Source organism: Dermacentor albipictus, unplaced genomic scaffold, assembly GCF_038994185.2.
Source record: "Dermacentor albipictus isolate Rhodes 1998 colony unplaced genomic scaffold, USDA_Dalb.pri_finalv2 scaffold_22, whole genome shotgun sequence".
NCBI classification, from domain to species: domain Eukaryota; kingdom Metazoa; phylum Arthropoda; class Arachnida; order Ixodida; family Ixodidae; genus Dermacentor; species Dermacentor albipictus.
The window spans coordinates 3,031,192-3,045,591 of NW_027225576.1; the positions used below are offsets into that span (position 1 = coordinate 3,031,192).

The 14,400-nt window shown below is 43.4% G+C and overlaps 1 protein-coding gene across 1 annotated transcript; it reads right to left on the reverse strand.

The window, feature by feature from the left end:
• Nucleotides 1–598: 598 nt before the first annotated feature.
• LOC135915738 (myb/SANT-like DNA-binding domain-containing protein 3) lies at nucleotides 599–5,712 on the reverse strand. Its single transcript, XM_065448859.1, has 3 exons — nucleotides 5,445–5,712; nucleotides 5,188–5,379; nucleotides 599–609 (listed from the first exon to the last, which is right to left on the reverse strand). The coding sequence occupies exons 1-3, from the start codon at nucleotides 5,710–5,712 to the stop codon at nucleotides 599–601; spliced, it is 471 nt and encodes a 156-aa protein (XP_065304931.1).
• Between the last annotated feature and the right edge of the window lie 8,688 nt (nucleotides 5,713–14,400).

Genomic DNA, 14,400 nt, shown 5'->3' on the forward strand with positions numbered 1-14,400 from the left:
AGCGTGGAACGCGCATTTGGCGTATGGAAGTGGCGCTTCGCTTGCCTGAGGGTAAAGCTGCTGACAAAGACTGACCGGTCTGCAGCCATTATTACAGCTTGTGCAGCACTGCAAACCTTGCCCGTATGTTGCGAGACCCTTGTCCACGTCCTGATGAGGAACACCTGTACGCGTGTCTGCCTGACAGTACTACCCAAGGGTGTCCAGACACGCTTCTGGGCACACAAGTACGCAGCTGCTACATCCGTCGGTGCTTTTCCTCTGGGCACAGTAACGATGAAGTGGACTTGATTTAAACATGCAGCTACTCAGTGTCTATTGTGAGCAGTGTATGTTAGGTGCTTCGAAAAGCTATGTTCCACTTACCATTGAGAGTGTTTGCTAGCTGCTGGACAAATATGTTCAAGTCACCCGCAGAGTACCAGTTGAGCCTGGCTGACCTTGCAGTGAGTAAAACGCTGTGTGCAGTGAGCAAAACATTGCTATTTGTAAACATGACATGTTGTAGTTTAAAAAATGACATTTCAGACCTACTGTTTCTTCTGAAAATGACATAATTTATTTAAAGTAAAATACAACAGGTACATGTGCACAATGACTAGTTGTTACCTGTGAAACAAAACAAGCAAGAAGAACCTGAGCATTCTTGCCATCAATTGTGGCATAATGTATTGAAAACCTTAGGTACGTTTGCTTGCCTTTGCACTTCAACAAGTTACTACTACAGATATCCTTTAATCAGGCAGTGTGTGATGGAATCTGCTTTCCTTCCTGACATTACCGAAAGTGATTTAAGGTGTATAATTTTCAGTCTTAAACGTAGTAAATCTCCTGGTCACGACGGCCTCACTGTTTCTGAATTGTGCAGAAATTTTGAAGCTATTAAGGGTGTCCTACTAGTTATGCTTAATAGTATCATTTCCAGAGGTATAATGCCGACTTCAATGAAAACTGCTAAAATTATACCTTTGTATAAGGGTGGCTCCAGAAACATGATGAGTAATTATCGACCTATCTCTATTCTGCCATGCATTGGCCAAATTTTTGAAAAGCATCTATTACTTACCATGACGAATTTTTTGAATACGCACAATGTTCTATCACCTTGTCAGTATGGCTTCATACCAGGAAAAGGAACAACAGATCTTCTTGAAGAATTCTCTGACACACTAAATTCAGCTTTTGATAAGAATGAAGTCGTATGCTCTCTTTTTCTTGACGTAAGCAAAGCCTTCGATAGCATCTGCCACGCTCTTCTGCTTGATAAACTTTCTACATTAGGATTTCGAGGTTCGTTTCTACACTTACTTACTAACTTTTTACAAGATAGGCGCCAATATGTGTCGATTTCAAGATTCCATAGCGAATTCACGATAATCACTTCCGGAGTCCCTCAAGGTTCTATATTGAGTCCTTTGTTATTCAATCTATACGTTAATGATCTTGCTAACAATGTGCCTGTTTCATTGTTCCAGTATGCTGACGACACTGTCATTGTTGCGCGCGCAAAGAAATACACTGATGCTGTTGCAGCATTACAGATGGCAGCTATTAAAGCCATGGACTGGTTTAAGTCTAACCTTATCAATGTTAATACTTCCAAAACGCAACTTATATGTTTTCATAACCCTTTAAAAAAATTGAGTTGAGTCATCCTGTTTATTTGCACACTTCCTCCTGTTCTCATTGTAACTGTGTACCAGTAAAATATGCGCATTCGGTCAAATATCTTGGCCTGATCTTCGACAGTGATCTGTCTTGGAACTCGCACCTTGCTTTTGTTTGTCAAAGACTTCGCGCTGTATCTTGTGTCCTGTATAATATTAGATATTTTATGCCTTTTTCTGTCCGTAAATGCGTTACACACGCTCTAGCCTATAGTGTGCTTAGATATGGAATCACTGTTTATGGTCACTGCACGGTTCGCTGGCAGCGCAGGGTGAATTCGCTTCTACGTTTACTTTTAAAGAATATTGCCTACGACCTGCCCATTGGTAATAACATTGATATTTTCAGAAGATTAAAGCTTCCAAATTTTAACGCTTTATTAACAGAAACTATTGTGCTTAAACATTTCTGGTACAGTCAGTTCACCATTCCATATGTTCCTGCACGTGATTTAAGACCAAAATACCGTTACTGCATTCCTCGCTCCTCAACCCGATACGGGAAGCGCACACGTCAATACTATGTACCTGCCTGTTTCAATAGTATGCCACCTAGTGTATTCCGCATGAGGACAAAATACACCTTGAAAAAAATTTTGCGGTATGTCTCCGCATTACTTCCTGCTCCATAATGATTTAATCGAGTGTTACTGTCTTAATGTCGCATTACTGTCATCCTTTTGCTGTTGTAATAGTTATGTTTTTATATCTGTCTGTCTGAGTTGTTAAATTTTTCTTTTTTTTGTTTTGTTTGTTTGTCGAGTTCGTTGCAACATCTCAATTTTCCTTTGTTTTGCTAATGTTCGCTGTCTGCCAGGCGCTGCCACTCAAGCCCTTAGTGAGGCTTTGGTAGGCCTGATTTTTGGTGTACGAGAATTGACATGAATAAAAGTACTATCTATCTATCTATCTATCTATCCGCCTGCAGCTGTTTTTTCAGGAGCTCCTGCTTCAGTTTTTGCACCTTTTCTTTTTCTTTCAAAATACGAACTTCAATTTTATGCTCAATTTTGTGTTCAATCGCTTTGTTTTTTTTTCTCGCTTTTGATGGCATCGAGACGAGCCTCAAGTTCAGCCTGAAGTGTCTCCTGCAAGAGACCTAGCCTACCTCCACGGACATGCCGCATACTTGGCTCATCTGCACGTTGACTGTTGTGTGTGTTTGTGTCAAATCCAGGCTCATGTATAGAAGGATTGTCTTCATTACCCATGCATGATGTACAAGATCTGTGCACCATTGACTGTATTGCTGCTCTGTCACTTGAGCTGAGTTCGAGTGTTCGTTCTGCAAAGAAGTGGTTTCATCCATTTTAACAACTTGCATAAATTGTGAGGAAGTAGATCATGGAATAAAATACAACTGAATTTGTTAAATGCTTTCAGATCCTCTGTCACGGAATTTATGCAGTTACAAATGATAACACGCCTGTACCAGTACCTGTCTTAACAGTTCCAGGTATACAGGTTTTTTTTTAGCTGCACCAAACTTGTAACCTTTGCCTATGGCAGATTGCACAATATGACCCTTCCTCTAAATTAGTCAATGCAGTGGCCATTCCTTCCAGAAATCAAAGTGCTTAATTTACCAGGTAACATAGTTACACTAATTTCCATTTTATTTAATTGCTGTATGCCACACAATTCAGCATACGACTCATTTGCACGGCGGATGCACTTGGAATGAATTCTCTGGACTGTGCCACTTTTCAAGATAATTTTCAGAGTGTCAGATGAAATGTGCTCGTATTGCAGGTACTGTTTTAAGAAACCGCTCTTGCATGCATTGAAGCACAGAAGTGGTGTTGACACCAATGCATTTCGACGGATATTTTGAAGATATCTTGCAACTCTTGCTGTACAGAGAATTCGTTCTAAGTGTGTGCGCCATGCGAATTCAGTGGCTATAATTTATACGTTGAAAGGCAAAGTACTTGATTAAAAAACTAATTAGAATAATTACGTTGCTATAATTACCATTTCCATTTCTTGCAGAATTAATGGCCGCTGCATTGAGCAATGTACAGGGTCGTCCTTTTTGAAAGGGAACACGCGAGCGCGTGGCCTGTGCTCTGCGGCGGCTGCGTAGAGCGCCGGTCAGTGGCAGCAAGAGGAAGCACGTCCGCTTTTGGCGTCATCTATTGACGGTCAGAATGACTAGGCATGGCCGATTGGAAGCGCCTACTGGACTCCCTTCCCCGTATTACTGATGCGCAAGGAGCGGGGCCTGCAGCTAGCAAATCGCGCTCGCGCTGCAGGCCCCACTCCTTGCGTATCATTAATACGGGGAAGGGAGTCCAGTAGGCGCTTCCAATCGGCCATGCCTAGTCATTCTGACCGTCAATAGATGACGCCAAAAGCGGACGTGCTTCCTCTCGCTGCCACTGACCGGCGCTCTAGGCAGCCGCCGCAGAGCACAGGCCACGCGCTCGCGTGTTCCCTTTCAAAAAGGACGACCCTGTACATCAACGATTATAATTGCATTACCTGCCACAGGCAATTTTTTAAAGAAATTTTCTGCACCTAAACAAGCTTGCACAAACAGTGTGTCCCAGCTAACTTTACCTAGAGTTTTAAAATATGCGAATGCCACATAGCTCGACATAACCAAGGTAAGTAATGTTTACAGTCTCTTGGAGATATTCCAATTATTTTATTCAACCTAATTACATAATTAGTCTGAAATAAGTCATCATGAAACTTCCCAAATGTTATAATTACATCACAAATGTCAATGAGAAAATTGTAGAGTGATATGAAGAACACCCGATACAGCTTTCTGATGCTCAATACGTGCTACATAGAAGTATTTTTCCGAGTGTGAAGGAAGCCCGCAAATGCATGCGAAATTGTCGCGCGAGTGACCGCTCGAGCCAGTTTGCGTGTACTTGCAGGCTTCCTTCACGCTCGGAAGAACACTACTATGTAGCACGTATTGAGCATCAGAAAGCTGTATCGCAGGTTTTTCATGCTGATTTACAATTTTCTCTCTGCCACTTTTCATGTAACTATAACATTTCACAATTTGATAATTAATTAGGGGTAATTATGTCATTACATAGATTGAAAAAAACTATCACAGCATCTCCTAGCGACAAGTAACATTACCTTGGTTCTGTCCAGCTACATAGCATTCGCGTATTTTTAAACTCTGGCTAAAGTTAGCTGGGACACCCAGCAGGTGACTTGGGGGCATGCAGAACGCGAGCAACATATTTGTATATGAAAGCGAAGACACCGATCCCCCAGACTAGAGATTGGTTCGTTTACGAGAAAAGGAAAGGCCGGCCACTCTGCACTGTAAAAAGGAGGAGAGAAGAAAGAGGGTTTTATGGGGTGACCATGTGGACAGAAAAGAGATGGCAATATATGCAACCACATCACGAAAACGGCTAATCAAAATCGTGAGTGGAGATGTGTGCTGCGGAAGAAGCGCTAACGATGCCTGGAGAGCTTTCCACCTCTGGCCACGCTGCCAGTACCAGGTCTTTCGAGGGGGACCTGCTCTCGCAAGTCTACGCACCTTCATCACTGTCGGTCGGTCCGCTGTCATGCAACATCCCGTTCAGTATCTCCAAAGCGCTTTGCGTATCTGATGGAGCATCTAGCGGGCGGTCGCTGTCAAAGGGGTTTGGTACTCGCGTGGTCAGGTGTGGTACGACTGCTTCAACCTGTGCAAGCCGATCTTCTATAGGCTGTGGTGGCGGGCCGCCTCCTGTAAATATGCAATAGGCATTGTATGCAATACGCATTGCCTTTTCACGAAGCAGTGAAACATACCTGTAGCCATGACGTCACGAATTTGTTTCGCTTTCTCGCGCTTCCACCTTTGCTTCATGTTATTCCACAGATTCTTGAGCTGTTTGGCGTCCCGGGCACGCACAAAGGGCCTGCTGTTATATTCTGCGCACAGTATTTCCCATGCCTTGGCCTTCGCGCTTAACGACACGGCGTCCGTGCGCTTGTTCTCGATGACGTCCTTATACTTGTTGATGAGGTCCTGCAGAAGGTCCTTCTCTTCTTCGGTGAAGTATGTCTTGCCAGGCATGTTGGTTTCATTCGCGCGTTCTGTGCGAATAGATTTGATAGGCATTGCACGGCGCATGCGTGCCAGTGTTATTAGAACGCATCAAGTTTTGCGCTAGAATGGGGTACTTTTTCACGTATAGCAAACAAAACTATAAGAACGTGTCACCGCATCTTTATATTAGCACTTCAATTAAAAACTTGCGCAACGATACTTCTTTTTATTCAATAATGGTGTTTGCGTAAAGCTTTTAAGTGATACTCTCGAACTCAGGCGCGCGGCAACCGTTCCTCACGTGAGGACGGGCGAAGGCAGCTTTCAGAGTACGCTTGCTTCCTCCATTGGTCCTTCACTGTAAGGAGGCATCACGTAAGCTTAAGAAGCGGTCTAAGGAAAGGAGCGTTTCATTGTTTGGGCCTTAGACTATGGTGAAGTACAAACTAAATGGAAAACAACCAAAGTCCAGCCTTTGTGTAAATCAGATGATAAACAACTTCTCTCTAACTACAGGGCGATATCTCTCACACCCCCGTCGTACAAGCTGTTAGAGCACGTTATTCACCAACATATAATTGAATTCCATAACTCTAATGATGTTCTAACATCTGTCCAGCATGGTTTCCCTCGTGGTTTTAGCACTGTAACGCAATTAGCCAATTTCTATCATGATATTGATTTTAACCTAGACATAGGTAATCAAGTGGATGCCATCTTTATTGACTTCTCTAAAACTTTCGACTGTGTGATTCATTCTAAACTACTAGTAAACTTAAACGCCATATTTCATAATACCTGTCTCGTTTCTTGGATAGCCAGTTTTCTTCGTTAATGCTTACAATTTCTTCCTTTTAACTCAGTGGACTGAACTCCTGTCGGCATTAAGTCAGGCGTTCCTGAGGGATCCTTTTAGGCCCTTTATTATTTCTAATATAGATCAATGATTTACCCCGTAGCACCTCAACTAAAAATCACACTTTATGCAGATGACGGCAAATTACACGAATCTATTAACTCCATTGATGACCACCACCGTCTTGCCCAATCACTTATGTTTTTCTGCGCTTGGTGGAAAACGTGACAAATGAACATCAACTGTAGAAAACAGTCGTGATCTCAATTTCCAATAGACAGAGCCCCCTCTCGCTCGATTACTCTCTGGATGGCATCCAACTTAAAAGAGCATCTCGGTATAAATACTTAGCTGCCATTCTAACCGAACATATTTCGTGGTCTCAAAGGTATTGAATATGTTAACGGGAATGCCCTTAGAAAACTAGGTTATTTGCGCCGCACTTTAACTAAGACCCCCCACGATACTAAAATGCTATTATATAAAACACTTAATCACGCTGTTCTAGAATATCCATCTGTCGTTTGGTTCCCCTATAAACAACGTTAAATAAGCTCGCTGAATAACATTAAACGAAAATCTATCGATTTCATTTGCCAAAATTACAGCCGCACTTTCTCACAAACAGGCTCAACAATTTTTGAACATTGAGCCATTACTTTTACGTTATCACATTGTTCCCTTAAAACTTTTATATGCAATTAATAACTCCCCCTCTGGCCTTTCTGACTGTAACTATATCACATTTACTAACACAAGTTGTACCCGTAGCTCCCACACCTTGAACATAAAACTTATTTATGTCCGCACTAGCGCATTGAAGTACAGTTTTTTTTCATGTACAATAGAGCTTTAGAATTCTCTGCCCGGTAACATTGGTTCACTGTCACTAAATGATTTCATAGATACCACTGGCAAGCACTTCGCTTCTTTTTGATCATTCATCTTTTTGTGTTTATGTGTGTTTTTAATGTGTAATGTAATGTATAGTGTTCTCACTCCTGCTGTAGCGCTATATTGGGCTGCATTACATATAAATAAATAAATAATAAAAGATAAACAAATAAATAAATGAGGGGCTTGATCTATCCTTTCATTTACACCATCATGATGGAAGCTACACGAGGGAGATAGAAAGGTGGTTCTGGAGAACAATGCCACGCCCAAAGGTTGAATATCGTGGTCGCGGAGACGACTCATGACGGCTGCGGTATCTATGCTACGCCTTTCATCTGAAATGCCACATGCAGCAGACAAAGAAAGATGCAACTGTCGTGTCTAGATTGACTGTGTAAAGAGGAACGGGCTTCTCTGTTTTTTTTTTTTTTGGAGATTGCAGACATATATACCTTTCAGTTACTTCACTCAAAGAAGCAACAATTTTATTGCTGAGAACGTTCTCGCTATTACGAAATTAGTCAATACCTGCTGTGGCTGCAGCTAATTGCGATGACAATGCATGACGACATTGCGGAAGCAAGAGCGATTGATTTTTTTACTATTTGACATGAGATTGCAACGTCCCTTCTGCATGCAGTACAATATTATTTGGCTAACATGTACTCAGGAGCCTCGCTACCAGATCGACAATGTTTTCTTATGTTCTTCAAAAACCATTTCAGTACCCCTTGAAGCCACAGGCTTAATGCAGACTTCTATATGTTACACAAAAAAATGTAACCAATTACAAATAAATAAACTGTGGGGTTCCACGTGCCAAAACCATGATCTGATTATGAGGCAAGCCGTAATGGAGACTCTGGATTAACTTTCACCTCCTAGGGTTCCTTAACATGCCCCCAATGCACGGGACACGGGCTTTTTGCATTTCGCCCCCATCAAAATGTGGCCGCGATGGCCGGGATTTGATCCCGCGACATAGTGCTTAGCAGCGCAAAATCATAGCCGCTAAGCCACCACGGCAGGTGCCAATTACAGTTACCTCGCACATCAATGTAATTGAATACAGTTACCAATTACTGCCCCATGAAAGTAATTGACGAATTACTCAAAAGTAACTAAATATTCGGAGGCTACTATCTTCTGAACTTTGATACCGTTGCACAGGTACCGAATTCAGGACGGGCTGGCCTGGCCCATTTATTGTGTCCTCTGCAGCCCTTCACACATTGCTTATCTTTAATAACAATCACTTAAAAAAAATTGACCAGTCATATTCCCTTGTTTTTCTTGTAAAGACATCAGCAGTAACAATGAAAACTTGCTCTATGTGCGCTCTGGGAAGTAAGGCGGCGTAGTAACACACGGACATCTCGCACACAAGAGTGTCATTGCTTGGCATCTGGGTCCTCCGTGAAGCGCAGTGCTTTACTGTTGCTAGGTCTTAAAGACACTCCGTGTTGGGCCTATGAAAACCAGTAAAAAGCGTCCGTAGCTCATACAGAAAGCAAAGGTGAAAAGAAAACTATGCCTGTCGCGTTTTTCCTTCTTATGCGACGTCAACAATGACACTACTGCAGACGTGACAGCCCACAGACACAAGCCATTGAGTAATTGTTTGCGACCATGAATCGTGCTCACACATGCACACCCTTCCAGAAATTCTAGGAAATATGCAATTGGTGGTTGTTAAACAGTACTTGCCATTAAAGCTAGAGCATCAAGTCTGAGTGGTGCTACCGATATACATTCATTTTGTCCGCATGTACCATCATTGCACAAGTACTGGTCGCGAGGATCACTACATACATCTCACTAACACCATGTAGAAGCCCATAAGCTGTTCTAGCCACTAGCGTACCAACAAAACGACAACATCTAGCACCAACTCTGGCACTTCAGGCATTGTTTAACTTGCACCAACCTGCTGTCGTCTAATATGTCAGCACCAGCTTTCTGTAGCTGTGTTACCACTGATTTTTCAAGAGGTTAGTATCCGCAAATATTATTTCAGTCTGAGAACCAGAACCCTTTGCCGACTGCAACCGACAACCCTACCATACCTGCTGCGTGACTGTGCCACAGAATAACTGGGCATCTTACTTTGCTTTTGCATCAAGCCTGTACTGTCCAGCGAATAGTTGTATACTACAAGCGACTACATCGACACTACCAAGGCCACGCACATGTGCACGAATACTTCACTGAAAGAACATTTTGTGCGTACCTCATGCGGTCTTGCAACAGGCAGCGAAAACACCACACGCACCTGCAAACTTCTCCGATGGTGAGGTGCGCGTTAGACGGTGACAATTTTCTCAGCCAATCAAGCCAAGCCAATAGGCTTAGTAAATAGCGGACGATGCGAACCGAAATCAAGCGGGAATTGAAGCAATAACTCTGGTTTGAATTTCATTTTTTGTCATGCCCTGAAGAAAGGACAATGTTGGTCATGTGCAGCCCTATGCCGATAAAGCATGTCGTCAAAAAGGACTAACAATAAATACTGGCCTTGCCATGAAGGTCGCGGCAAGTTGGTGCCACGGACAGTGGCTGTTTGCTTACCTCTCGGTATGATGCGTACGCAAAGATTCGCAAAAGTATGAATGCAGAACTTTCTAGAAGTTCCCAAAATAATTGTAGCATAGACAAATATATATCTATTAGCACTGCGTTATGAATAACAGCAGAAGAAAGCTTCGAGCCTCAGCTATTCACCTTTGAAAGTCGAACAGGAAGCGGCTATGACACCTTTCCTACAGGAAGCAGGTGGCGCTTCGAGCAGCAGAAAACCGAAACAAACTATTTTTTGTATCAATATCCAGTATAGTGAACTCGAATACTCTAGTTCACTGTGGTTTGCCGCAAGTATTTCAATACGCTGTCACTGCAAAAGCGTCCATCGCAGGCGAAGCGTTTACTACAGACTGGTTTGTCGAGCAGGGGACAATGCCGGCAATCACAGGCATGCACAAAATAGAGACGTGTAGCTTTGCGGTCTTAGCCCCAACGCAGTACATATAAATACAGTGTCTGTACCTCTAATACTTTTTCTCGAAAAGAAGTAAAAAAATAGGGGTGGGGGGGGGGTAACATTAAATTTAAAGTACATAGAACATGTTTGAAACTAACGTGTGTAGTAGCCTAATATTGTTGCATGGTGCTGTGGAATGACAACCCTGATAAAAGCATAATACTTCACTTCATGCATAAGAAATCAGTGCTACTTTAGACATATCAGTTAGATTTATCACCTCGTCGAAGAGAAAGGCTGCTAGAATAATACTCAACATCTCATTATCCCATATAAATAAGAGCAATTCAGGACATCGAACAGTTCAAGCTAAGAATAAAGGAAAATCCAGAAAGCCCATAATACTTATGAGATTCTTGATGTGTCCATTAGCATAAATACTATCATTCTCTATATGTAACCTCAACCTGTTTGCCACAGATGTGCCTATTAATGTACTGTCATACCAATCAACAAGCATTATGTCAATGGTACATACCTCTGCACTAGTGCACTCACAGGGAGAGCTTAGTACCCAAGTGAAGGTTTGTTTGGTGATGTTTGGCTGAAATGTGCAAAGCAAACGAAATAATTAGTCTGATGCCATAGGAGATACAAGCAAAAGTGCACAAGAGTGCCTGCCAAATGTCTTGTAGTAATACACAGTAGGGCTAGGCTATGGTGTCAGCCATCTTATTTATTCTCCACCCCCGTCCCTCCGTCGTCTTCGTTAAGACACCCTTTAACTTCTTCACAAAGTCCACGTACACTCCCCCTCTTTGAAGACTCATCCCTCCTGGGATGACAGATAAATACGTTCCCAATGGTTCCAAACTCGAGCACGCCGTCATCGTTGACGTAACCAACTCTCTTGAGAACACCTTTTTTCACTGCAGTTTGCACCACGCGATACGGTCCTGTGTACATCTGCTTCGTACACGGAAGACGTGTTCTGACGATTATTAAACCTTTCAGCTGTATACGTGGTACCTGCGTGTTGTGGCGGCGGTCGAACTGCCTCTTCATATCTTCGCGGTATCGCTGGTAGGCTTCCGCAGTTTTCCGCTTCTCGCACAATTACAGGACGTCAGCAATACCAAGCTGTTGATCAGCACGGAGCACCGGTGTCTTTCCAAATGCTGCAAAATACAGCCAATACTCGCAGTGTGCGACCGATTGCGATGAGCTACAGCGTTTTCCAAGCAACACTTCCATCCACCTTTGAAACTGGGATACATTGAAATTCACTGTTTCAAGTCTCGTATGATTCTTTCAGCTTTGCCATTTCCTGCAGGATGGTAGGGCGCGCGGCGTCGCAAAACAACTCTTCCAGCCTTCGCAGACTTTTGCAGACGCTTGCTTACAAATGCTGGTCCATTGTCTGATATTACTACTTTGGTATTCTTAAACATCTCTCGGCTCAAAAGGGCAATCACACTATTTGCGTCTTCCCTACCCAGTCGTGCGGCCACTACTCTAGTGCACTGGTCTATTGCCACTAGGAAAGACTGTGTTTTTCTTACTCCTGTAGCCTTTTTCTTGAACTCTGCAAAATTCACCTGGATGACTTCAAACGGTATGTCAGAATGTCAAGGTAGGACCATCTCGTCTGATCTCTGAAGGCACTTTACTTTATGGACTCATTGATGGCAAGACTGGACGTACCGCTGGACGTCGTCCTTCAAGTGGATCCACCGGAAACGCTGAAGAATCTTGCGATAAGTCCGTCAGAATTCGTCGTGCCCGCCAGAGTCCGGGGAGTCATGATAAAGTTCCAAGATTCGAGGCACCATTGTTTCTGGGACTACGAACTTTCCACCGTGGAACTCCAGTTTTTCAGTTCCCTCCCACAGCAGAGTTGCGCTGACAGTCTCCTGATCTGCGGTTACCGCAAGTCTGGAGAGTGCGTCTGCATCCTTCAGGTATTCTCCAGGTCTGTGATGGACCACCAGGACAAACTGCTGGAGTTCACTCACCCACCGCGCATTTTTTTCCTCTAGGCTCTTCGAGGTTAAGGATATACGTTAAGGCCTGGTGATCTCTAAAGAGCGTTAAGCTCCTGCCATCCAGGTAAAGTATAAAATAGCGTACGGCCATTAGGATTGCCAAAGCTTCTTTCTCCGTCGTCGTGTAATTCAGTTGCGCTTTCGAAAATGTATACGATGAAAGCGCCTTTTTTAAAGCATACCTCCCGAATGAACACAAATGTAACAGAAGGCAATTAACTTACAACAAAGGAAATATGCGTACCAATTACGGCATGCAAAGGCAGGCATTCATAGTAGCAGATTTTCTGAATCATCACCCTGGCATACTCACTATAGTAAGTGAGTCACCGTCCCTAAGCACTTTAAAAAAAAAGTTAACATCTATTTGCTGTCGCTTCAGGTATGACTGTTCATTCTTTTGTACACAAATCGCATCCAGTATTTCTGTTACGTATTTAATGTAGTTTTCATTTTCTTTGTTTATGTATCCACTTTGTGTGCCATGTTTGTGTGCCATGCCATGCTATGTATGTATCCACTTTGCCCTGTGTGCTTGAGTGTTTTGTGCACTGGGAACGGGTCGGGGAAGGGGACTGACACTTAGTCAGGCAATCGCGCCTTTTTGTCAGCCTCTTTGTCAGAGGTTCTCTGTATTTCGTTCTGTCAAAATAAACATTAATTCATTAATTCATTAATATCCCACGACCTTTCGTTGCCGGCTCCGTGGAGCTTCTGAATCACTCTGGTAAAGCACTGCGCCTGTGCCGTAATGAGAAGCGTCGGTGTTCAGCTCGAAGGGCAACTGTAAGTCTGGAAACGCCAGAATTGGGTCAGACGAAATGATGCTCACAAGGCTTTGATAAACGGAATCACACTCTGCTTTCCACTGAAATGGCGCACTCTTCTTGGTCATTTCTGTGAGGCACTTTGCTTTTGGGGCCTAATCTCTAATGAAAGCCAGAAGATGCCCCGCAAAGGCGAGAAATACCTGCAAAGAGTGTAGGTGATACGGTTTCTGCATTTTTCAAATTAGTTCGACTGATTCCTGCTTTGTTGTCTTGGTTTGGCCATCAAATACTCCACCTAGAAACACAACTTTTTTTTGAAAAACTCACTTCTCTTGTCATTCATCTTGAGCTCCGCATCACTCAGTGCTTGAAGTACACTAGCAAGGTGCTCTGAGTGCTCCTCCTCATGGCGACAGTAAATTGTTATATCGTCGATGTACACGTTATAAAACTTCTCAAGAAACGGTCGCAAGACGTCACTCATGATCTTCTGGAACCAAGCGGGTGAGTTCTTCCATCCAAACGGGAGTCGATAATACTCATGCATGTCAAAAGGCGTTATGAAGGCAGAGTATTTCTTGTATTCTTCAGAAATCGGAACTTGCCAAAATTGACTTTGAAAAGAGTTTCGAATGCATTTCAGGCTCTCCAAAGACATAGTGCGACGTCTTTGCGATGAGCTGGAAGGACATCTCGGACCTCAAAGATTTCGTGGTGTCGACACTACGATGAAAGTGCAGTGCGCGCTGCGGTTTTTTGCCACCGGGAGCTTTCAACAGTGCGTCGGGAATGAACAAGCGATTGCACTGTCGCAGCCTTCGGTTAGCCGGATCATTACAGCCGTCGCCAAGGCCATTACGGTTGTGGGCAAATAAAAAGGATGGGTTAGATTCCCATCCACGGCGCAACAGAAAGCCGCCGTCATAGAAGGCTTTCTTAGCCGTGGAAAAATTCCAGGAGTTGTAGGATGTGTGGACGGGAGTCTAATAGCCATCGTTCGCCCTAAGAAGCTCGGCCCCGGCGAAACGGAATCGTACTGGAGCCGTAAAGGGTATTACGCCCTCAACTGCATGGTCGTGAGTATTGTTCATTGACAAATATTTTCGATATGTGTTTGCGCGAGTGCACGTTGTAGAAAACATCGTTTCGTTATTTTTCATCAATTGCCGG

Bases quoted from the DNA above. Each gene is read 5' to 3' on its own strand.
- LOC135915738 (XM_065448859.1), bottom strand. From the start codon at position 5,712: ATGCCTGGCAAGACATACTTCACCGAAGAAGAGAAGGACCTTCTGCAG. The intron at 5,380-5,444 runs GTATGTTTCACT...GCATATTTACAG, and splicing joins TCGTGACGTCATGGCTACAG to GAGGCGGCCCGCCACCACAG.